The 24,997-nt window shown below is 41.2% G+C and overlaps 1 protein-coding gene across 1 annotated transcript; it reads right to left on the bottom strand.

Annotated features, from left to right (window-relative positions):
- Positions 1–1,661: 1,661 nt before the first annotated feature.
- Positions 1,662–22,638, bottom strand: dhrs3b (dehydrogenase/reductase (SDR family) member 3b). Its single transcript, XM_088616858.1, has 6 exons — positions 21,547–22,638; positions 6,747–6,890; positions 5,820–5,939; positions 3,964–4,202; positions 2,558–2,683; positions 1,662–2,376 (listed from the first exon to the last, which is right to left on the bottom strand). The coding sequence occupies exons 1-6, from the start codon at positions 21,739–21,741 to the stop codon at positions 2,292–2,294; spliced, it is 909 nt and encodes a 302-aa protein (XP_088472984.1). The 5' UTR covers positions 21,742–22,638; the 3' UTR covers positions 1,662–2,291.
- Positions 22,639–24,997: the final 2,359 nt, after the last annotated feature.

Below are 24,997 nucleotides of genomic sequence, written 5' to 3'. Positions count from 1 at the left end.
ATCTTAAAAGCCCTAACAATTAGGAGAAGAAATACATCCCAGTAATCTGCAGTATAGTCATGCAGGCACCACTAAAGCAGCATTTCATAACACGAACATCTTAAAAGGCCAAACAAAAGCACTACAGCATGCAAAAAGAATTTGGACTGCGCAGGGCTCACAAGTCACTAATTGTTCCACTAAGGGAAAAGCCAAGAAGATCTGAGATTGAAGTGTTTAAAAAATTCAAAGCTTGTTGGTGTTCTATCTGTAAGATAAAAGCTTGCCTACACCTGATCTTGAGCGGTTCTGTAGTAACCTAATCCACTTGAACAATTCTATTTAGTGCTTACTACAAAGGTTACTAACAGACCTTCTAACATGCACAGTTAGGAGAAACAGGTTTTTGACATAAAATTGTTAGTTTTTCCACGTAGGTAGCTTATAAAGTTAGCCCATGCAGCAATGGTATTTGAACACAAACATGCATCTTTCAATGGGCAATAAAAGTGGACATTTAGCAGCACGTTTCTGGACTTGGGTGCAATGTCCTTCCCCACAATACCAGTTGTACAGTACGTGCACTGTATTTCACAGCACAATGCGGGGTTCTCTTGATACATCTGTTTGAATAGGCCAACCAACTTTATGTAAACAGCCCCATTTAATTTCTGGTGCCGGAATACATTACACATATTTATATGTCACATATTAATGACATCAATCACACTCCAATTAAGTCTGTTTAAACAACCATGACATAATTTGTTCACTGTACAAATTCAATTTCTATGGTAACCACCCACAGATGTGATTTTTAAGGCAACAGAAAGAGAAAGCTGTGATTGTTTACTTGAAATGTTGCTTTGGAAGTCATATCGGCTGGAGGAAGAATAAGATGTTTGAGAAAAATGTATTTAGAGCAAACACCATCTAGAATTGAAACAAACTGAGCAGATAAGGAATGTAGCAAGCTGCAGTTCGCCACACAAGAAGATAATCCTGAGTGGGATGGCCAAGTAGTGACCTCTGTACTATGTGAATGACAGCTGAAAGTAACATTTTTCTCCACAATGAGAGAAACAGACCTCATACCGATTTATCCGACCATGTGCTGGATTCAAATTAAATGTCTCTTCATCCAACACAATGTGAATGGTCGAGTGATGAGATGGTCACATCAGATCTAAAAGATAAAGAGTTTTTGTTGTTGAAGGTCCTGCATTGCCAAGTAATGACTTTATTACTGGACCCAGGGAAGGAGAACAGCTGGCTGGAATCATCATGTAAATGAGACTTCATGAGGCTCTGATGCCTTAGATCTCTGTTCCAAATTGACAGATGTAGAGAGACAAAGTCATTGGTGTATTTCACCTCTAATTTGAGCTTTCTCTTTCAGCAGCTAAAACGGCTAATTGGGTGACCTTGGTGAAAAAGAGAGGGAGGGTGGGATAGAGTTGGACTCTTAGCCAGAGGCAGTAGTACTAGTGGCTACAAAACCCTGCTCCCCCATGCACCCCTGAAGTACAGTATCTTTCCTATCCTTGAAACCTGCCAAACATTTCTGATCCTGGAAAGATTATTGCTGGTATTGCCATAGTAGTGTAAACAGAGCATTGAACTGGACTTACAACAGCTCTTTACTTGATTTTAATAGCAAACGAATATAAGAAGAGGCAGCGTTCAACTTTTTAAAGACTTTTTTATTATTTAATTTAGACATACAACACATGTTGAGCTTACCTAATTAAAAACAAAACGAGCAAATTTAAACAATGTGCTTTACAGGGCTGCCCTGCAATAAATCAGAAAGCAAATTAAAACAAAAAGCACAAATCTACTTTAAAAAAACGGTCCATGTATACAACCCCCTGATTTCTGAGTGGGCAGAGTTCTTGTTAGCACAAAGTCAGCATAGATGCCTGCTTTTCAGTTTCTATATTAATTCCATGTTCAGTCACTGGTTCCACAATCCAAAAACTTCAACAGAGCCTGGAAAAAAATTGAGGGTCTTTTCTGGGGGTAAAGTAAGTCCAGAAAATAAAATCAATCAGGTAATTTTTAAAAAAAAAGACATTGACCTGTAGTAGCATCTAAAGATAATTATGTCACCAAGCATACAGATACTGCCTCAGGACACGTAGCCATTCCAGAGAAAAGCCTCTGCAAGTCCAGATTTTTCTCATTGTCCACCATCTTGAGCTTTTCACTTTAACAGTAATCAAGGTGCCCAACGTTTCCTTGTCCATTAAGAGTAGATTTCCGTATGTTAATGTCTTCACATTGTTCCAATTCTTGGCTTTTTCTACCTCCTATGTCCGGCCTTTGAAAGTGTTCATGCAGGTGTAGCTGCCTGAGAACCTGTGAATTTCTTCAAGTGCTTGCTGTGGAATGAAGCTGCAGACAAGAGAGAAAACAGAATTTAAGAGTTTTTCAGATTCAGATGTCAGGGGAACAATGCTTTTCCCAGTGGGAACGCTTTGTCTTTTATAAAACATGTGCTGTATTTTGACAAAATGAGGAGAATTGAGCATTTGTCATTTTCTTCACACATTCCCACAGAGTTCAGCCAGCTTACCTTTTGAGTATGACAAGGGCGTGCATCGTCCAGGGCAGATAGAGAATGGCAGTGTTTGTCCTGACAGCCTCCACAGTGCGCCTGGCCACAGTCTCTGGCTTTAGAGGAGGGAACAGATTTGGGAATCTGCAGCCCAGGAACAAATGAAGTTAGTTTCTCTGCCCAGATTCCTTGTCTGATTCTATATAATATTACACCATGCATTACACAGTTCTGGGATGATTAAAATATGCCTTGTAAAAAATGTTTTGGAACATGCCATTTATATGAGGACTTAATTATACACAGACTCACAACAAATATAAAATTATTATTCAGAATATCGCATTACCCTACCATTTACGTCTCATCTTAATTATGAGTGCCCTTTAAAATAATCATAATATCAAAATCACGGACCTCACAAAAAAATGTAACCTAATAATAAGTTGTGTTCAAAGCAGCTTAAGAATACCTCTTTATAGGAATGTCTCCAAACACTGTTTTCCTACATCAAACATAAACAGTTGAGAAATATTTTGCATGTTTGTGGATTCACTGACATGTTGGAAAGGACTTGGAGAATCTTCCCATCGTGTGCCGTGTCAGAAACCGTTTTGAGAAATCATTATATGAAAGTGAAATCTCGCAAGACATAATCAAAAGCAGAGCAATATCAGATCTAAGGTTTTGCAGAGCACTTCTGCTTCGCCAGCTGCTATGTTATGGTTGGATATCTCCTTCTGCTAGAGGCTCTGCTGACATGCTTACAATTTTAATATGGTTTCTCATGGTAAGGAAAGTTAATTCAAGCAAACAACACTTGGGGCTCCGGGTTCACTTCCTGACCTGGGGTTCTATTTGCTTGGAGTTTATATGCCCAAGTGTTCATGTGGGTTTCCTCCCACAGTACAAAGATATACTGGTGGGTTAATTGGCTTTTGGGAAACCTGGCCCTGGTGTCAGTGTGTGCATGTTTGCGTCTGTGAGCCCTGCAATGGACAGAAGTCCCATCCTGTCTAGAATGTCTCCTGGATTGCGCCCATTTCTCGCTGGAACAGGCTCCCCTGCGACTCATCCATTTTTTTTTGCTGGAAGAAGCAGCAAAGAAATGGATGGGTACCTAAACAAGTCTTCCAAAAGATCCATGGGAGTTACTGATGTAGGTGGGCGTCTGGGGGCCTGCCGTCTCACAGGTTCATTAAAAACACTCTGCTCTCCTCCCCACTGATCGCTGATGTGTGGTGAGCATTCTGGCGCACTATGGCTGCCGTCGCATCATCCAGGTGGATGCTGCACATTGGTGGTGGTGGTGGAGAGGAGTCCCCATTACCTGTAAAGCGCTTTGAGTGGAGTGTCCAGAAAAGCGCTATAGAAGTGTAAGCAATTATTATTATTAACACTGTGCCTTGGTTTTGTTAACCCACCTGACTCTCATGCCCTGGAACATCTCGGTGTTGGTGTGGAAAGGCAGCACAGTGGTCGTGCTGACCCCTGGACAGTCCAGCAGCCCCAGCATTAAGCTCTCCATGAAGGCGAAGGAGGAGGCCTTGGAAGTGCAGTAGTCGATGGCCCCAGGGATGGAGGAGAGCGACAGGACCGAGTTAATGCACACCACGTGGCCGTTCTGCAGCTCCAGCATCCGCGGCAGGAACGCCTTGGCCGTCTGCGGGGAGAAAGACAGACACGTGGCACTTAGAGGAATTGCCACGGCAGCCTTCCACCCCGGGAAGCAAAAACAAAAAAACGGAGAGGGGCTTTTCAGCCACCTCCTTCTGGTCTTGGCCTGTCAAAACCGCAGTCGAGGTAAGGCTTGAATTTCTTCATCTCATGTCTGGATGACAGCGCTGAGAATGGTGTTTAAAAAGTCAATCGTTTGATCTCCATTCCAATAATAAATGACAAGATCCCACAGTTATGCAAACTGCAGGTTCAGTCGCATCCGTTCTTTGCGATGTTACAATGGGTCCAGCATTCAATTTTTAATCTGGAAATCCCCTTCCAGCAAGTAAAGCACAGAATGTTAAGGGCTCCACAGTGATCTTTATAAGACTGTCTATCACACTGCATTAGTAGACGTGACTGAACGCAGAGCCACTGGTTAGCAAAGAGTCTATTATGTACTTTACAACATCTCACGGCTTCTCTGTTACAGAGGATATGAGATTGCCCTCAGTACTTTTCTATTTTGAATGAGAGTTTTGTGGTTTACCGGATTTACTTGAAGTGCAGCCAAGTCGTATTAATGGGTTTCTTTTAGTGACTGTTATGTGTGGTTATGTTTATTTTGCGTTTGGAATTTTTTTAAAAAAGCTATATTTAGTGCAGGTTTTTTATGTCCTGGGAAAATAAAGCTTTGCTCATGGCTAGAATATGTCAACTAAAGAAATGCCAAAATCAAGTTACAGCTGAGCTCTGGCAAAATGAGTCAAAGGGATGTTATGCAACCATTCACCTTTTGTGCTGTTGAATACTTGCTCATTTAAATGCATTCTGTCGCAATCCTGCACCTTATGAGCTGTGATTGTCTGTAATGTATTCTGCACTGCATGTTTATGCAATATCCTGAAGTTTACAAGACCATTCTGCTAAGTTTCATCACATACAGTAGAATGTTATTATTCAAAAACACAAGAAAGAGAGGAAACCATCGAGCCCAGCTAACCATTAGTCACTCTGGGTTACTGATGCAACAGTGACCGCAGAAATGTTGCATCAATAACATGCTGGGTATCTGCATGCAGCAAGAACAACTTAACAGGACGTGATGTGTTCTCTCCCAGGCTTTAAAATACTTGTAGCCCCAACACAACCTCAACTCTCCTTACACTGGCTACTCATTGCATGTCGCTGAGACAGCCTATTCATTTGACTGGGGCCCCTAATATTTTAGCCACTGATCCTACCACTACTTCTACTATTACCAGTAATAATTAGAAGAAGCTGGCTCATATTATTATTAGCAGTAGTAATATACAGGTAACGGGCACTCCCCTCCACTGCAACAACTGTGTAGCACCCACCTGGATGCTGTGATGGCAGCCAGAGTTCACCAGTACTCTAACCACACACCAGCTATCAGTGGGGAGGAGAACAGAGTGATGAAGTCAGTTCATAGATGGGGATTATCAGGAGGCCCCGTTAACAAGAGCAATATGTGAGAGTGTAATACTGCATCATCAGGCAGAAACAATAATCATCTTACACCTGATACTGACTAAACGTATCCTACTGCTGTGAAACCAGGCCTTTGAAGGGGTCATCTGTTATGTCTTGCACTTACCCAGAACTGTCCCAGTGTGTTGATGTGCTGTGTTTTCAGCAGGGCATCGTCATCACTGTCTATGAGGCGTTTCCCATGAACCACAGCAGCATTGTTCACAAGAATGGTAACATCGCCCACCTAAGCAGCAAGATCAATAAAAACTTAGAACTGGTTCTGTCACAACCAGGATCAGAGCTGCAATAGAGGTTTTATCTCATTACTTCATCTCAGTGAAGTGATCAGATTATTAGATCGCCCCGGAATCTTAATATTTGTGTTATCTTATCCAGTCCTGCAAAGCCAGTTTTAGTCTCCGAGCCAGACGTGGGTTGAGCCATTTACGACAGAAGAAAGTTAAAGAAGAATTACTTCAAAGGAACAGGTAACGGGTTTATTCCGTGCTGAAAAGAAAAGAAAGGAAGCACAACATTTTGGCCATGGAGCCTTCTTCAGCTGTGTGGCTCCATGTGGCCTACTTCTTCCACACACCTGAACAAGAAACGTTGTGTTTCCTTTCTTTTCAGCAGGGAATAAACCCGTTACCTGTTCCTTTGCAGCCTACGCATTCTGACGCTGCTGCCTGCTTGAAGAATTACTTCAACTGCTTTGTCTGTAAGTAGTGAAGTAGTGAAATTACACAGTACAAAGCCCTCCTGAATGCTGCAATGTTTTATGTCTTATTCAAACACTTTCTGCTTAGTAGAAGCATAATACTACTTCAGCATCTGTTGTTTGTTACATGTCTATTGGGGCATTTCAGATCTGGTAAGCAGCAATTTTAATCTTAGCAACTGAAAAATACAACAGTAAAACACATGCAATGATTTTGTTTTCTTTCTGTGTTGCTGACTTCAATTTACCTGCCACAAAATACTAATGCATTAATTCACCTTAAGGGTACCTAGCTTTAGTGAACACTAACAGCGTTGGGTTTCTGGCACTTACTTTCTCTCGCACCACCTTGGCCTGCTTGTACACCTCTTCCCTGTTGCCCACATCACACACGAAGTAGTGGCACTCTTTTCCCAGGAGCGCAATCTCCTCGCTCGTTTCCTTCAGGCATTTCTCCGTACGGCCCCACAGGATCACCTGGCAGGAAAGCAAGGGGACATAGAACAAGGTAAGCGGACCTGAACACCCTTTTGAAATCAACCTAAGAAAGTTTTAAACTATAGTTCGGGCTCTGTCCTTTAAATGGTTGTTTCTATCTTTTGAAGATGTGCATCATTTTCCCTTTTTCAAAAAATTAGACCTACAAAACCTGCTAGGATGTGATCTTTAAAGACCAGAATTAAGGTCTAATTAAAGGGTTATAATTTATGTTCATAAGTGAATAATGTTATCTGGTCTAATCTATATTAGTGGATGTAATTTGGGAAATATACAGTTTATGTTAAGCTGCTATATCAACGCAGTAAGCTTCATAATTTGGTTGTTTTGAGTACAAATGGCCTGGTTTAAGTGGCATACAACATTAACATTGGTTACTCTAACCTATATAACATATTTCAGCAAATCGGAGCCTCTTCTCATGATTCTGAATGGGTAAAAACAAGAGCAAAAGGCTCATCTTGTATAGGTGTTATGTGTATGTAGGCATTTCTAAAACAAAACCATCACAGCATGAAAAAGTAGTAAACACTTTGGCACAGCATTAATCTAACAAAAAAAAGTTATTTGAAATTTACATCACAATATCATCACACTTTAACAAACAAAAACCCTTCAAAGTACACCTTCCTGTGCCATGCATACATCCTGTAGTTTTATCCCAGAATTATTTTATACATATCTGTGTCATTCTACCCTGGCAGACACTGGGTGAAAAGTGGGGCGTTACCTTCCTTGGGATGCATTCTAATATCAAAGGGCACACATGCGGGGTACGCAAGTTAATTTAGCCAGCATGCCTTTAGAACGGGTGAGAAAAGCAGAACAACCAAGAACAAATTCAAGAAAATATTAGAAGAACATGCAAACTCCACCCCCAATCTGAAGCTGATCCCAGGATCCAAGAACTGTGAGGCAGCAGAATTAAGTATCATTCCAGCATGCTACCTTTAAACCACTCAGTCAGTCGCATATACTCCACTTAAGGCTACGCCTTCTCTACTACCATTCCAAAGAAACAGGCCATTTAGTCTCAACTGATCTTTAATAAAGCTTTCCTGGCTTTATTGTTGCATAAAGAGTATGATGCAGCAAATAATTTTCACTTAAATACTTCAGTTTAAAAAAGGAAACAATAATTCCAATAAAACAGAAGCAGCTGGTACTCAGCTTCAGGTGGTGAACACAGCCAGGAGAGCACTTTGAGCTGAGACAAGATGGGAACAGTCTGCTTTTGTAGCTTTAAAACTTGATCAAATACAGTAAAAGAGGGCCTGTTGCTTGAAGACATGTTGCTATACATATATTTCAGACTGCTCTTTCTTGCATATCCCCAAGAAAGGCATACAAGGTGCCAGTGAAGTGATGGAAGTTTTGCAGTTAAAAGTTAAAAGCCTACGTTAGTGAGCTCTTACATGTATAATCGATATCCATCCCCTGCATTGCACAAAGCAACCAGCAGCTCTTCTCTCTTATGCTATTTTGAAATGCTGGGCACATGCAGCATGCATTTGGATAGACTTGAAATATATACATGTTTACTCACTTGTGGCTCTTCAGTTCTAGTTTGTAAAACGTCAACAAAGATTTTTTTTATTAAACCATTATTTCAAAACCACATCAAACTAGCACAGGACAAACTTCTTGGCTTCAATGGACCCAGAACCACAGATGAATACCACTCATCCAACACTGCTTCAGGCTTTTGTGTAAAGTTTTATTCCGATTATTTAAGTACAAAGACAGTCAAAAATCACCCATAAACTGACCTTTTCACTTTTTAAATATTTTCGGTGCTCTCTTTTTATCTTAACCCACAAATCCTCGCCCTGTTAATCTGCATACCTTTTGCTTGTCGGTTCAAAATGTCGTCAAATTAAGACTTAAAAACAGAGTCCCTGTTCTGTGCTACGTGTTCTGTGTAACATATGATAGGGTGGAATTCAAAGGACTTAGAGGTGTTCAAAACACACTATCACAGAAGCTTCATGTAAAATAGCATTTACTTCTTCGAAAAGCTATAAGGCTTTTTTGAACTGTCAGGCTATGTTTGTTTGGATAGGCAGATGAACAATTTGAATTTCACAATCGTGCATGCAATGGAAGACGCGATCCCCATAAAAGGTATAACCAGCAACAAAACCCTTTAAACGAAACCAGATAGAGAAATGGTCCAACTAAGCTGAAAGTATTTTTTCAAATAAAAACTGCACATTTAAATAAAATGAAAGGCATAGGCATAAAAACATCTATTGTATTTATACAATATTTCTCGAAGGTGTCTGTAATTGGCTGGAACGTGTACTTCAATTGTGCCTTTGAATAGGATTGATGTACATTTACTTAACAACTACAAGCATAATCTTTACAATAAATTTAATTACCAAGTTGTTTTTCCAGTACTGTTAGAGTACAAACTCTACACAGGACCAATTTTCCCCCAAAATTTAAAATTAAGCTACTAGTTATGTTTTTGCATGTGGGGGAGAAACTGGAGCACCCGGAGGAAAACCCATTTTAACACACATAGAACATACAAACTCCACACGGATAGCACTCCAGGTCCATAACTGAACCCTGTGCTACCCAGATATGCAAGGCAGCAATGCTAGCCACTGCACTATTGTGCCAGATATTATTCTTGAAAATAAATATTTGCAGTAATATTTGAATCACAGACAACAGTGCCGAGTGTAGCTCACTGATGGCCAGCAATTGATTATAGACACGTCAATCACCAATGTCAAAGTAGCAATGATAACCCCGAACACACACCCTCCTCCTCGTCTCTCAAACACACACTCACAAAGAGATTACACGGCTCACTAGGCAGATGAACCGTGCAATTTTCTGGTCAGGGAGTTTCAAACAGTGCGTGTGTTGAGTGCAGCTGAGGGGGGCAGGACAAGCTTTGGCCAGCGGCCAGTGACCAAGGGTTATCTTCCAGCAGGAGCTCCTCTGGAAAGTGATCCGGTTTTGGTGGGGGGAGGGAAGTGGGATACAGCAGAGAACACATCCATCAGTCACTTGCAGTCAGTGGACAGGGCTAAATAACACTCAGCAAAGGCTCTCAGCACTGCGGCTATACTTGAAAATCATCTGTGTCTTAATATCGCAGTGCGGAAGCGGCCCTTTTGTCTTTTATAAACGCTCTGTTATTCATGGGAAACACCGACCGCTATGTGAGGTGAAATGGATGATACTTCAGGCCAATACCTGAAGCTACCGAGTTATTTAGACCCGATTGTGCAATTGCTCACCCCTGACCCTCCCTGCAAACCCCACACTTTATGTGAAAGTGGTTTCAGGGCATAGTAACACATATTGGGATTTATACTACTGCTCCTGTCTGTGCAGTTTTACAGATCCTTTGTTCTGTGTTCCCATAAACCCCAAATAACTTTTCTTTTCACCCATGTTAGTTTTCTTTATACCACTTCTCAGGTGTTTATTACATGTTTCATGCTTGCTAAACAATATCTGGATTTTTTCTTCTGTGTGGGGGATCTTTGGGAATTTGGGAAGACATCTGACTTTTGGAAAGGTTCAGGAATGTATTGCATCCCTAAATTAGAACACAGTAGCATATTGTTTTATTATTACAAAAATACAGAAAAGCTCGTTACCAATCACTAAACAATGTAAAGTTGCAGCTAACGTCTTTTTGTGCTTGACTCCTCTGCCTTAAAGGAGGACCAGTATTAGAAGTGTTTTTTTTTCCCTCTTAATTGTTTGCAAACAAAGAATGTTATAGAATATCCTACATCTTGTTAACAATCTTACAGAAAAATAAATATTTATATCCAGTGTGGCCTGGTGGTTAATATTACGGCTCTTAGGTACTGCAGTGTGGCACCTTCTGAGAGGAAACTACATGTCCTTGTATTTGCATGGTTCTTGTTTCCACCCCCTGGGATTCAGACTAATATAGCTCTCCCAATTATCCTTATGGGTGCAACACAATGAGTCTTTCTTCCTCCTGGGTGTAGTCCTGCCTAGTGTTCTGTACCTCTGAGCATAGACTCCATATTGCTTTGTCCTTTACCAGAAACACACAACTGTCTGATTATGAACAGATGAATTCTTATCTATTTGAACATTCTGCCTTAGTGACCATAAAAAGCTAAATAAGTACCATTCCAGCCATCCTCTTATTTAGCATTATAATTAATGGGGGGAAAAAAAGCTTGAATGTTCATAAATAAACAAGTTTTCTTTGATCTTCCATGGAAACTTATCAACTTTTATTTTAGTGTGTTTTACTTGAAAATAATTATAGTTCTACATATAATGAATTCATTATTTGATCGAGTTAAAAAGGCTTAGATTTTAACATTACACACAGCTTAATTATAGTAAGAATGTAGTATTCAGTATTTACCAAAGGGATTAACTGCCCTAGATTCAGTACAAAGAATAGATCCCAAACTAATTCACAGTGAGAAAGGTATGCTTTAGTCAAGCAGATCCTGGAAACCCAATAATTTCCCTCATGAATTCTGAAGGAAATCAAAAGGTGTATTGAGCAAGTCAGTCAAAGGGTCATGTTTAACATACAAGTAGGCAGGGACACAGATGGTAGTTAAGTTTATTGGGGACATAAAGCAAGACTCATTTTTTGTGTAGTTAGTCATGAGATGTGAAACTGACCATTAGCATATTTTAAGAAACAATGGGTGGGAAGTCTTGAATAATTAGATTACTGATAACCAAATGACAAGTTGGAATGAATGCCCACCTCTCTAATTCACAGGTCTTAACTCAATTGTAGCACCATGGAGTGGTTAGATTAAGGCAGCAGACTCAGGACCAAAAGGTCAGGGGTTCAAAATCTTCCTCTAGTAAATGCCTTGCTGTATTAATGGTTATCGGTGTGGAGTAGCACAGGGCCGAAATATTTTTCCCCGTTAGCCCAGAAAAGTGAATTCCGGATTGAGTTCAGGGAATCTTCTTGCACGCAACTCTTCACAAAGCAAGATGCGCACCTGTGAGCAAAATCCAATTGGGATTCTCACCGGTAATTTGATGCAGATAGATATCTATCACCTCTCCAAGGAGCACACTTCTTTCATGTAAAAAGGAGCTCCACAAAGAAAATCAAACACAGTATGCCATGAAACCTTAGATCTAGAGAGAACAAAGGTCCTAAAACGCCTGCACATAAAACTGAAATATGATTGCTGAAGAGGTTCATAATGGATAGATCATTCAGATTTAGAAGAAATTGCTTATTGTGTCATTTGTCACACAATTAGTTTAGCTACTCATTGCCACCCCTTAGCATTAATATGTATTGTAATATTTTAGAGTCTGCTCCATACAAGTTGGTTTTCTGCTTCATAATCCTAGTCTTAAATTTCCATCTCATGTGAGAAAATGACAATAAATCTCCATAATGATCTGCTTACAGCCTGCTATGAAAAACAGGTCCAGGTTAGTTACACTTACCAGCATACTGAGAAACAGGTGTGATCAATAAGCACCAACAAAATGACCTCAGAACAGCAAACTGAGACAAAAGCATAATACCAGGAAACACAAACATCTATGTCTCATCTGCATTTCAAACGAGGGTCAAGGAGACACCAGCCTGTCTTGCTTTGCACCGACAAATTGCCCTTTTAGGAAAGAAAGTGACTACAGTTGTTGGGTTCAAAAACTTTTTTTTGAAAGACAAAAAAAAATTCAATAATCGAGCTTCTAAGCCTTATCCCCCCTCCTTCCCCAATATCATTTAACATTTCACTAATCAGCTCGTTTTTTAAAATGACAGGTTTGCAGTTAATTACCAAAAATGACTGCTTTCTCACACATTTTATGAGGTACGGGAAACATTGGGGGAGCCCTAAGGCAATTTAAATTTCACACAAAACAAAAACCCCAAGTATATTCCCGGAAAGATTAAGTCACGCATTTTTCTCAATTCTGCCTCAGCATGTCCAGATTTTGCTGCTCTGTCCCACACTTCTCTACAAAATAAGGCAAAAGGAACAATACCAGTGCAGTAGGGAATCAGAAGCCTATACACCACGTCAAACAGGAATAAAGCAAATCAACTGAGTGAAAGTGGCAAACGACAATGTCCATTTGTTGCACAAAGAAAACTGAATCCCTCTTTACCTCTTCACCCGAACACAGTCATAGAAAAATCAGCAACTGTTCTTTTATCAGTAAATGTTTGTGTGGCAGTCTACACAGCCCTCCTCCCAAACTACCCAGTTCTCTCCCATTGGGGGGGGGGGAGGAGCATCAGAGAGGGCACTAGGAGTTCAGGAGGCAGTTGCCTGCCACTGTCCCATTAGCGCTGAGACAGTAGGGTCAGGCTCAGGACAACACCCAGCTGGGAGCCGCATGGAGCCTCAACCCCACCTCCCTCACTCAGCAATTTATATAGCCTCACTTCCTAATCAAGGCACTGGTGACCTGGGCCCTGCTGGCACTTGACATAGACTTTAAAGTGCTGGTGCAAAGTAGGGCATGTCAGAGCAAGCGCTGGAGCCGAGGGCACACCAACTCATTGTACTGTACTGTGCAACGCAGTGTTGCGACACTCACCAAGCCTGCAAATCTCATCAAAGCCGTCAAGACTTGCAGCAGGCCTTTTTAATCCAAAGCCACTAAAAATCCCATCTGATGAACAGAACAATAAGTGCTACATTTTGCACTGTGCAACAGCCTAGCACATGAGATCCCTGCAATTTACAATACTCTGACAGATTTGTGAAAAGAAGGACACCTTTCAGCTACTATGAATACCACAGAATGCAATTTGAAATGGACCTGCAGTTGTTTCTTCCTTTCATGGCGTAATGTGGGTTAATTCTGCTCCAAATGCTCTTCAGGCTGACGATTGAGGCCTTCTGTGAAATGTTCCTTTTTTTTATTAACTTTTAATGAAATGAGGTGCTGTGCTTACACATGCAAAGTATTATGGTTGCACTTCTGACAGGAGGGTTATACAAAGTTGTCTGGAATACAAATTATGTGATCTGTAGAACAGTAGCAATAAAAGGCCAATGGCTACAACCTTGATGTTAATTCTGTCTGCCTGTCAGTCTGCCAGGGCTCACTTCAAAAGCCTCCATTTATATCTTCAGGCACTAGCACAGTAGATAAGAATGGGGGAAAAAAAACAAAAATGCACTCAGCCTTTTGTGTAGTTACACTACAAAAAGAACTAAAGCCAATTGCTGCTTTCCGAGACTCCCGCTTAAAGTCAAACTGGAAAATTACCAGACACTACCTGCACAACTACATTATGGTAAAATTTTGCTCTGAGGACATTGCAACAAGGCTAAGGCGAGGAGCACTTAGGAAATCAATCAATCATTTAAAAAAAAAAGCTTTTAAACATGTACACAACATGTCTCCGGGAGCTTTTACGTAAGAGAAAAATCATGCAGTCAGAAAAAAAAAACAGTCCTATCTTTAGTCCTGCTGAGAGATAAATGTTGTGTTTGTTGTAAAAACAAGTCTAAGTGGCACTGCCAATTGGACATGCATTTTCATTTACTTGACTCATAGGTGGGGTTTGACTCCTCAAGGTAACCCTAACCCCCCAGCCTTCTGCACAAGCCTTCTCTCTCCTGCAGAGTGTGGCTTCACAGGCTTCAATGACCACACTTCTTTTCGGTGAAGAAAGCCGCACAAATACACAGCAATGACATCACCAACCTCCTTTGCATTAGTTGGCTGACCTGCAGTTGAACCCAGTGCTGTAAACCATCTACAAGGTGATATGCAGCCACACCCCACCCCCACCAGGCAATCATTCCCACACAGGGACACCAATAGGTCCACCTGGGAAGCAAGCAAGGAGCTATTCACAGCTAAACTTAAGTCAATACAACCCACTCTCTGAATTGAAGCCCATCTACAGAGCAAACAAATTCAAGACAAGAGGCTAAACGCTGCCACAGGCATATATTAACTTAACCCTTTCCCTTGTAGTATTTTTTTTTAGCAATCGCATAACACAATCAATAGGGGAGGTGTAAGAGGAACAGATTAAGTGAAGCTTCCCTCATGCCGCAGTTAATTTCAAAAGTAATAGCTTAAATGCAAAACGGTTGGTCCAATTTGCTCCCCTTCAAAACTCCCACACGTTTAAAATTTCAGGCTCAGCAAAATAAAGCTGCACCTGTCAGCAGCAGCTAAAAAAAAAAATCAAATAATGAATAAAACATGACTTCCAAAGGTTTCCAATTATACAGGAAATTCAGGCTCTTAATTAAATTGGCTCATGCAAAGCTGTCTTTGTATGAATGTTTTGCAAAACTGTGCCATTTTCCTGCACACGCCCATGCCCAAGAAGCAGGTTCTAAGTGTGCAGAGTTACCTTTACTCCCCCGCCCCAACTTCATAAGAACAGCTCCTACAAGTCTCTGCAACTCTCAAGGGCTTGAAATGCATCTTGCATTGAACCACATACACAGTGCACACAGTAGGCGTTTCCTTTAGAAATCACAGAATATCCTCTGCGTTTAAGTCATTGCAATGGCCCACTTTCTTATCCCATTATTCTGGCGGTCATTTTAACAGTGAATGCAGAGCAAACACTAGGTGCTGGACTCCCCCATATACATTTTGTAACAGCATAGATTTCGTTTTTCTGGCATTCCCAGCTCAGACCAGCAATGCAGCAGTATCTCTGCATTGCAAACGCAAATTACAGCCATTTAAAATTTAAATGCTACCTCCCCTTTACCTTTTATTGACATCCCCTAGGGGAGGGAGCTAAGCGGAAACCAGGAGGTTCAAAAGCCACACGTAATTGTGTCTTGACAAAGGAAGCCGTCTTGTCCATCAACACCCCCATTGTTGGGCACTGTCAAGGCGTGAAAGCTAGCTTCGGAAACACCTGTGTTTGTGTGTTTTTTTTCCAAATAGATACAGCTCTTTAAAGCTAAGGCAATGGGGCCCAGAGTGGGTAAAAAAAAAACATGAAATCATACACTTTACTGCACTAACTAGCTATACAAACTGGAATGTCTTCATTCGCAGCCAGATTCTACAAAGTGTGGCAAGGGCAATGCACAATTAAAAGAATATATTTCAGTGTAATTTCCAGTGTCACAGTGTTAAAGAGAAACGTTTTTAATCATTTATAAGCAATAAAATGTAATGTTTCTATATACATGTCTACCCCAGACTTTTAAAGACCTGGCTACATGGAGCATGTCACTGTAAGTGTTTCCCCATACACATACAATGTTTCTCAAGAGTGTTTTTAGATTTAAGACCCCATTTATGATCTCCAGGTACTCCCTCTCACCCCCCACCCACATGCTCCACTTACATCAGGAGCCTTGACATTAGGACCTTACTTCCAACCACTATCAAAGAGCTTTTATAGCCATGTTAACACCGGAGGTTTTGGTCGGAGCTTTTCGCACGTACCCCCTGAAACGGAAAACATCCCAGGAGACATTGTATTCTCCACCCTAAAACAAGAGCCAAAATGTCCCCAGATCACAAAGGATTATGAGCAGCCATCACAGAAATGGTTCAACTAGGCGGCTGTGTCAGCGTGTGTAGGCTGCAAAGGAACAATGTGTTTATTCCACACTGAAAAGAGAAGGAAAGAAACAATGTTTCGGCGACAGCTCAAATGCTATTTGTTTGACACCTGAAGAAGGCTCCACAGCCGAAACCTTGTGCTTCTTTTCATCTCTTTTCAGCATGGAATAAACCTTTACTTGTTCCATCAAAGAAATGTACTTGTTCTGTGAATGTTGGTATCCCAACTGCAATAACCTGTAAAAAATACTGTCATGCTGCCTTCATTAACTTCAACAAAATAAAGTCAGAGTGCAAAATGGAGAAATAACCCAGCACAGCACCCAAATCGGACAAATAAGCACCTAGCCTTGAGCTTTACACCCAGTAATTTAATACAGAAGGTAGTGATTCAGTTTTGTTTGGTCCAGATGCTCCTTCCTCTTCTTTGCATTCCTATAGGCATGCTATGTGACTGTGGGTGGCGTTGCTTCACAATTCCCCCTCAGTGAAACGACCAGCAATACGTCTGCATTATGCTGAAGTTGAGATGGTTCCTAAATGTGGTTAACGTGGCTTTTCTTGGTTTGTCCAAGACGTCTTTGGGCATATTAAACATGAATAGAGTAAAACAAAATACAAGAGATCCACATACAGCCTAGCACCTACAAATCAACGGTTACAGGCGAGAGCGTTCGTTGTTGAATCTAGTTAGAAAGGACATACTTTGAGGGTAAATGTCTCATTGTTTTAATAAATGTCCAACTGGGCAGCTAAATCTACACTAACCACGTTTCCTCCTGCAGTGTTTATGTACAGTACATCCTGGGTCTGTCGCCTGTTCCCACTGTAGTCAATGATGCTATGTACACTGGCACAAGTCTTATTTTAACAAACCATTCGCCATACATTGTCCCAGCTGTCCCACTAGCCCCTCCCAAAGTCCTAGGATATTTGTAGGGGTGCTGGATAGCCCAAATGCTATTTGTTTCCATGCTATTATTCAAAATTGAAGTGGGTGTCCAGATGATGAATTGGGGCTCTTCCTACTGAAACCAAAACACTCCAAAATATTATTTTAATATAAGAGCGCTGAAAACAAAACAAGACGTTTACTGCTTCTGAAGCTTAAGTTTGCTGCCTTTCATTTAAAAAAAAAATCAAACTGCAAGATTTGGCCTATCTTCTTTTCCAATCGTATTCTTTCCAAAAAACACAACAGCGGCTGCTGCTGTCAGGGCTAAGCGCGATTTGGCCAGATGCTTCAGTGTAAAAGTTCAGCTTGCTCCTAGGAGGGAAATATAAAATGTTCATTACTGGAACTGCGGTTGACATGACCGGTAACACCAACAGTACTTGACAAAGAGACTGGGCCGGAATGCTCTGCCAAGTCCCTGTGCCCCTCGTTAGTCCTGGGGAAGTGTGAAGCTATTTTTATGAGCTTGCTAGCCCAGTTTGCATGTTTTCCGAGGGTGAGGCAGCCGCCACATATTTTTCTACTCCAGTATCTCCAACAAACATTTTTTCTGAAGTCCAGACTGTACAATCCAGCCCACTGACACTGGGGAAAAGTGACAGGAAAAAGATTACAAAATGGCACTGCTTTTAGGGGTTGAGGGGAGGCTAACCCAGTCTATCAGCTTGTCACATCACTCATCATGTTTCAAACACAGGGGGGAAAGAAACTTATCTTTAGCATAATACATGTTTAAAATAGCCCATTTTCAGACAAGATCAAGTCCTTTGATAATAAATCTGGTCTTTCTCAAAAAAAAAAGATACTAACAAGCTAAGAGTCTCATTTTTCACCTTATTTTTAGATGTCTTTTTTTGCATTTTGCCAAATACTTTTAATGCCATATCGAGTTTTGACAAAGGAAAAGCTGATACCCAACAGAAAACAGGAAAGCACATTTTAAATTAATGAGAGGGATACATATTCACAGAACTTATAAACTGAAAATTGGTAGGCTGATATTTAACAGAGGTTAAGACTCATGCATGTTGTTCTGCTACCGACTAATTATAAAAGGACTATTTCCCTTTTCTTTCCACAGCTTATACAAAATATATAAATCTTTCTTTTATTCACTGTGAGTATTTTGTATAGACAGCATCCATTTAATTTTTTCTAAAATGATAACACTAGGTGTTAAACGAGATCATTTTTTTTAAAAAAAAATATCATAACAGAAGTATGGCTTTTTACTCTTCCTGCAGTTTCTGCTTTCAAAAGAGTTGAAATTTTATATGATTCTGATAAAGCGGTTTGGGTATTAATGTAAGACTACATATTTCAAGACTGGGATTTTAGCCAATGTGGAAGCCTGCAAAGGGAACAGGGTACAACAGAGGAACTGAGACCTTGTGAACATTAGGATCCAGAAAAGACAGCTGCAACAAGGGATCAGTGTAACTACACAAGCATACCCAGATTGTAAGCGTGCCGGTCCATCAGCATGTCTCAATGCAGGTACTGTTAAGCACACTGTTGCACTTTTTCACAGGTGTGAGAACAGAAGATCCACATGTGGACTACAGGGTAGAGTGTATTGCACTGTAGAGGAAAGAGCACAAGCTTTCACACAGGTTTAGGGCTAGAAAAACTGAATTATAGCCTACTCTTCACCTGTGCAAACATTCCATAGTACTGTAATCTGTTCTTCAACCACAGTCAGTCGCTCTTTCTGCTGAAAGTTTTACAGATCAATCACCACAATAGCTATTTTCCCTAGACTTTTCTTTGAATACAGGCATGTACAAAGAAATCTTGCGATTTGAGCAAGAGGCCCAAAAGCACTGTCAGGGCTTGTCCAGAATGTAACAGACCCTGCTTCAACCCATCAGCGGTCAGATAATCCTGCGTTAATAGCAGCCGAACAAAAAGAGCCTTTTCTTCCTTGAGATCTGCCCTCTGTTTGACCTGCAGTGTTGTGCAACTTGAACCAGAAATAAAAGGAATCTTAATGCAATCTCATTGGCAGGTTTTCCCAAAAAGAAACATGGATTGTGACCCTAATGCTGATATTTATAAAGAATGATTAAAAGGCAGGCCAGGATCCAAACCTGACTTAATGAATAGCACCTTATACTTTTCCAGGACCAGTCTGGAGCACTAAGGCTGCCTAATTATATAGCTACAGGTTCCTCATAATAGATCATTTGGGTACTGTCAGTTTTATTCATTGTTCATATAGGTGGAGATTTGAACAAATGAGCAAAAAGCTTATCTTTTGTTATACAGTTTTAGAGAGGTCTAACAGAGGTGTTCAGTGCATTTTGGTGACAATTTAAAGCAACATAGCAACTTTTAAACAGCGCATACTATATACCGTGTAGTATGCCACATTAAAGCTATAATACAGAATTTAAACTGTGGCAAAGCAGCCAGTAAGTCTTGATACGGCCTCCCTTCAGTCGTATGAAATTTAAATATACGGTACAGAAGTACAGAAGAGTGACCAGTGACTGTTTACTTCAGTCAACCGAGAGCAGACTACATACCGCAGTTTGTACCCTGTTTAAAATTGCTCTGAGCAGCGTTCCGTCTTTCCGTGCGATACCTGCAGTTATGGCGAGTTGCATCTGCGCTAATAACAAGAGATTCCCTTGTATGAAGGGAAACAATTGGTTTCTCGCATTAAACTTATCACAAATGATCTACTACATCACAAATGTAGTCGTTATTCTCATGTAGCGAAACCAGAAAGCATCCTTTCAGCTATTTTCTGAAAAGCTGTTCTAAGGGGAATTTTAAAAGAGCGCCGCTCTTTTCCAAGTGCACGTCAAGGGGCTTAAGCCCACTGCGTTTGATTTGCGAGAAAACGGCTACTGAAGGCGTCTATTAGTATGCGGTTGTGCTCAGACCTTCATATAAAAGTGTCACAGAAAACGTTTCTCAGTCTATCCGCGCTACAAGCGGTGGGATTCTCGCAGGAGTCCCGCTCACGAGTTGCATAATAATAACACGAGTTTTAAGGTTAAAGTCCGATTCTGTTTTATACACGACTTCACGACAGAGACGCACAGACGCTTTCAACAGAAAAATAACGAGTTAAAGTGCGTTGCGTTTTGGTGAAGTTCCTTATGTTCCAGGTCATCTCCTCCGTGAAACCAAAACTGCGGTCATGCCTGTCCCTTTAATGAAACTGAATGCATTTGATAAAAAGCATCAGTTTTTGCAAGAGAGCTGCGAGCTTTCCATGTTAATTGGCGTAAGCCCAGGAAAACGTTGCCTTCCTGCAGAACCCAAGTGTGTAAACATGCATTGCTATGGGGAAACTTTACCTGCAGCATCTCAAACTTCTTGCACAGTATTATCTTTTAACAAGAAATTCAAGTGAGGTTCTTTTCCGATTTTCTGTCTTAGGCGCTTCTACCTCAAAACTACTAATGTAGCGATTAAGGGGATGTTTTTTTTTAATGTAACCATTGTTTAAAGCGCGCATGGAATAGCAACAACATCCTTTTATTATCAGTTTTGATTTCCCCAATTCTTAGGTAAGGAGGCTTTTCCCTGGCAGTTGAAATTCTGTTGGTAGGCATTTATTTCAGTGCAAAACCATCAGTCGGGTCACAGCTAAAGGAAGAGTTTACAATTCCTACCTGCTTGTATAACCCTTTACGAAAATAAACCAAAGGACACCGTAGAATTATCCCGTCTCTGAAACTGAAACGTACATTTCTACAACCCACCTATGGGTTATTTTCGTCAGGGACAGCAGCGGGCTAACTTACCTAGGCTCCCGTTCAATTCCACGCAAATTCCCAACAATCAATGGGTTTTAGGTCACGTTATAATTAGCTACATTACAAGAGTAATGTAGCTAATTATAACGACAAGGTTCGCGTTGTAGCGTGGCCTATCTGATGATAGACGATTCCCTAATGATGCCAATTGAACATCGAACCATCGCCAGCTACTCGTCCAGCTTTTCCAATTCGCAGTTTACGTCATTTCCCCTAAAGCACATTAAAATACATGAAAAATACGGCAACTCCAGTGCACTGAAGTTTTTTTCTTTCTGCTCAGAAGAATTGAAATACAAGGCTTTCTCTCTTTGGCAGCTGAATCATTTTACCATTTAACCATTTATTCTGTAAGTGGGTTAAACAAGCGTCGTCCTACTGCATTTACCTTCTTGGCCCCCTGCTTCGCAAACTCCTTAGCCAGGTGACGGCCGATGCCTCGTCCCCCGCCGGTGATCAGCACCACCTCTCCGCTCAGATCTCTGAGTCTGGTCGGCAGGATCACGGACAGGCTTGCCTTTATTATAAAGTACACCATCTGGATTGGGAAGAGTATTGCGGATCCCAAAGCCTTCCAATCCATTTTTCCCCCCCTTTCGGTCGCGGGTAAACAGTGAGGTCGGGGAGAAGATGGGGAGCTCCTCAAAAAAACAAATAAACGGAAAGGAGCCCCGATTTCAGCAAGTTTAAACGAGGCAGCTGCTGGCTATAAAACTCGCTCTCCCCCGTGCACAGGCGCTTGCGTCTTCTATTATTTTAAATGGCACAGAAGGGATTTCATCACAAAGCCGCGAAGTTTAGTTTTCAAGCGATGTTAAAGCCTTAAAAAAATCGATTTTATCTTCAGAATCGAACTCATATGAGCAGCCGCGAGAAATCCATTGCTGCGCTTGAGAGTCGCTTCCAAACTCAGCGAGTGACATAAACTTTGCCCCGTGTCAAGTTAAGGCAAACTCGGCTGCCCGGTGCCACTTTGGTTACGCACCAACGTAGGCTATCGCCTTTCGTTTAAGCATGTGTGCCCACAATCTCAAGCAATTAAAAACAGACCGTCAATATACTGGTCATATATGTTATTTTAAAATAATATGCAAAAATAGCGAACGTCCCTGGTATTCGCGCTGCGTAGGAGCTCAACTGTGGCTGAAAGCGATGCCGGGTGCAGGGTGTTTATCCTGAAGACATTATCACCACTCACTAGGTTGCTACTCAGTAGTCCTTTTCCATTCCCTCAGTGTCTGGAAGACTTGGATCTGATGGGAGTTTTTATAGACCATTAATCCTGATTGACAGTTTAAGTGTTCGGGAATATTTCACTACTGTGTTGTCTGTGAGTGGCTGTTTAAGTCTCTCCGTTTCCCCACCCCCAAAAGCGAAGCAGCTACTCGTATTTAAGTGCAGGCACCCCCTTTCTTCGGGTGCTAGAGTTCAGTGATGGATATTTTTAAGGCTCTGCGGGCTGGCCACCTCGAAGTAAAATCACCCCCCACCTTATTTGAAATAACTCTCACGACGAAATTGCAGCGTTTCTGACAAATGCTTGGCAATATCCCTTTCGTGAAATACCAGCGCTGAGCGAGTCACTTCGTCTGAAGGAGAGAAAAAAAAAACAGTAGCTGCAAAAGTCCACCTATGACTGATACCTGCAAGTTGCACGTTAGCCAAGTGGATCTCTTGCAGTGCGAGATGTGCTTCCTCTCCCAGCAACCGGAGATTGCTGTCGTGTCAAAATCCGCCAGCAGAATCCGGTGAACACGCGTCCAGACTTGATGAAGGGGAGTGATTTTATTATTTCCTTGTCAACGTGCGCTTTGAATGCGTGTTCCCTTTAAACTGGTATTGATTTATAATGAGACGCGGTGCAGGTTGCGGTCAGTTGCAGTAATTCCCAGACTTATCTCAGCGATTGGGAAAAAAGGAGTCTTCAGTTTTTATTTCTACAAAATACTGTTCTTATGTTCAACTCTCATCGTTAAAAAATAATTGCTAAAATAACAATTTCAGATATATTCTTACCTTTTGCGTCTTCATTTTATAAAATACCTTAATGTTTTACAACGGCATACACACATTTTATTCAACTTTATGTACAGTTTATAGAAATACCACCCTCGCTGTCAAAGCATTCACTCCGTTAACAAATTCTGAAAACACCCAACAACAAGCCCACAATAACAATTTTCTCTCCAGGAAATTAAATGAATTAGTTTAAACTCCTTTTAATTTGTCCTTCAATGAAACTGAAATAGTGGGTGGGCACTTAGGGAAAGTCAAGATTTCCACACCGGGCTAATCCATTGCACATGTGTCCCATAACCCTAAAAACGGTTATGAGGCATAGGAGGTCAGCCAGCCTATATAGCTCATTTTGTTGCTAGTAGCTAATTGATTCAAGGATACCGTACTGCCATTTCTAAAACGTAGTTGAGATATCAGCTTCAATATTCTGTCTCGGTAGGTTGTTCCAGAATCCAACTAACCCTTTCTGCCTTTTGTTCCAACAAACCATTTTCTGTCCTGCTTTATCCAATTGAGGATAGCGGGGGTGCCAGACCCTAACCCAGCAAGCAACGGGTACCAGACAGGATAGTCCCTGGACAGGATGCCAGTCCATCACAGGGCATCCACTTTTACAGAAGTAGTACATTAGCCTCCCAGTACTGTTTTCAGATTGTGGGAGAAAACCTGAGCAAGCGCACACAAACTCAGAACGAACATACAAACTCCACACAGACAGCACCCCAGCTCTGGAATTGAACCCAGAGCCCCAGCTCTGCAAGGCAGCCATGCTAACCACTGCATCATTGTGCCGCCCATACCTCCTGTTCTCAGTTAGAAAATCATTTCCCTGTAGTTTCCATTCGTTCCCTGTGGTTCATGTTTCACAGTTGTTTCCTAAAACGTCCAGTGTTTGCAGATTTACTTTTATTACAAAAAAATCCCCAAACTGTGGCCAGCTGTATCTTAGTGTATGAAGTGGCTGTGTAGTTTATAATTTTCCTTTAATGTTTCCTTGCTTTATGTGAACCTTTTAAACTTGATAGCATTAAAATTACGACTGGTGTAATACTGCCGAATAACATCAGACCAGTTTTACTAGAACGCTCACAAGCTGCGAGAATCCTAGAGTTTATGTTTATTCATGTTGTTTAACCAGGATAGGAGATTTCAACAGACTTCCAGAGTGTTTACAACACACTTCAAGGTTGTCATTCAAACCTGCTCATTCATCAAGTTACCAGTAGGTGGCTACTTTCCAGATGTTTGACTTTTTCTTCTTTCACCCCACAACCAGATGTCATTCATGTTCTCAAATGTACAATATCTTTATAATGTTTGTGAACTGCTTTCCCTCATTGTTGAGATGGATTGGCTTTTCACCAAAAGTTCGAGCAAGCTGGCTCTTGGAAAATGTTTTCCTTTTTGCAGAATTACTGTTAACTGTAGTTGCTTCATGGAAATGGGAATCCATCCACCCATCCATCAATTTTCTAATCGATTCTCCTAATTCAGATTTGCAGGGGAGTCGGTGCCTATCCCAGCAAGCAACAGGCGCGAGACAGCCTACTCCCTGAATGGGGTGCCAGTCCATCGCAGGGCAGACATAGACACACACTCACAGAAGGGCCAATTTCACTCACACTAGGGATAGTTTTTACAGAAGTCAATTAACCTACCAGTATGTTTTGGGACTGTGGGAGAAAACCGGAGCACATGGAGAACACCCAGGTGAACACAAGGAGAACACACAAACTCCACACAGAGCATTCCAGGAATTGAATCCAGGGTCCCAGCGCTGTGATACAGCGATTCTAACCAAGACATTTTAAAAGCAGCTT

This window comes from Lepisosteus platostomus, chromosome 23 (assembly GCF_059453375.1).
Source record: "Lepisosteus platostomus isolate fLepPlt1 chromosome 23, fLepPlt1.hap1, whole genome shotgun sequence".
Lineage (NCBI taxonomy): Eukaryota > Metazoa > Chordata > Actinopteri > Semionotiformes > Lepisosteidae > Lepisosteus > Lepisosteus platostomus.
This window is presented reverse-complemented; position numbering and strand designations above follow the sequence as displayed.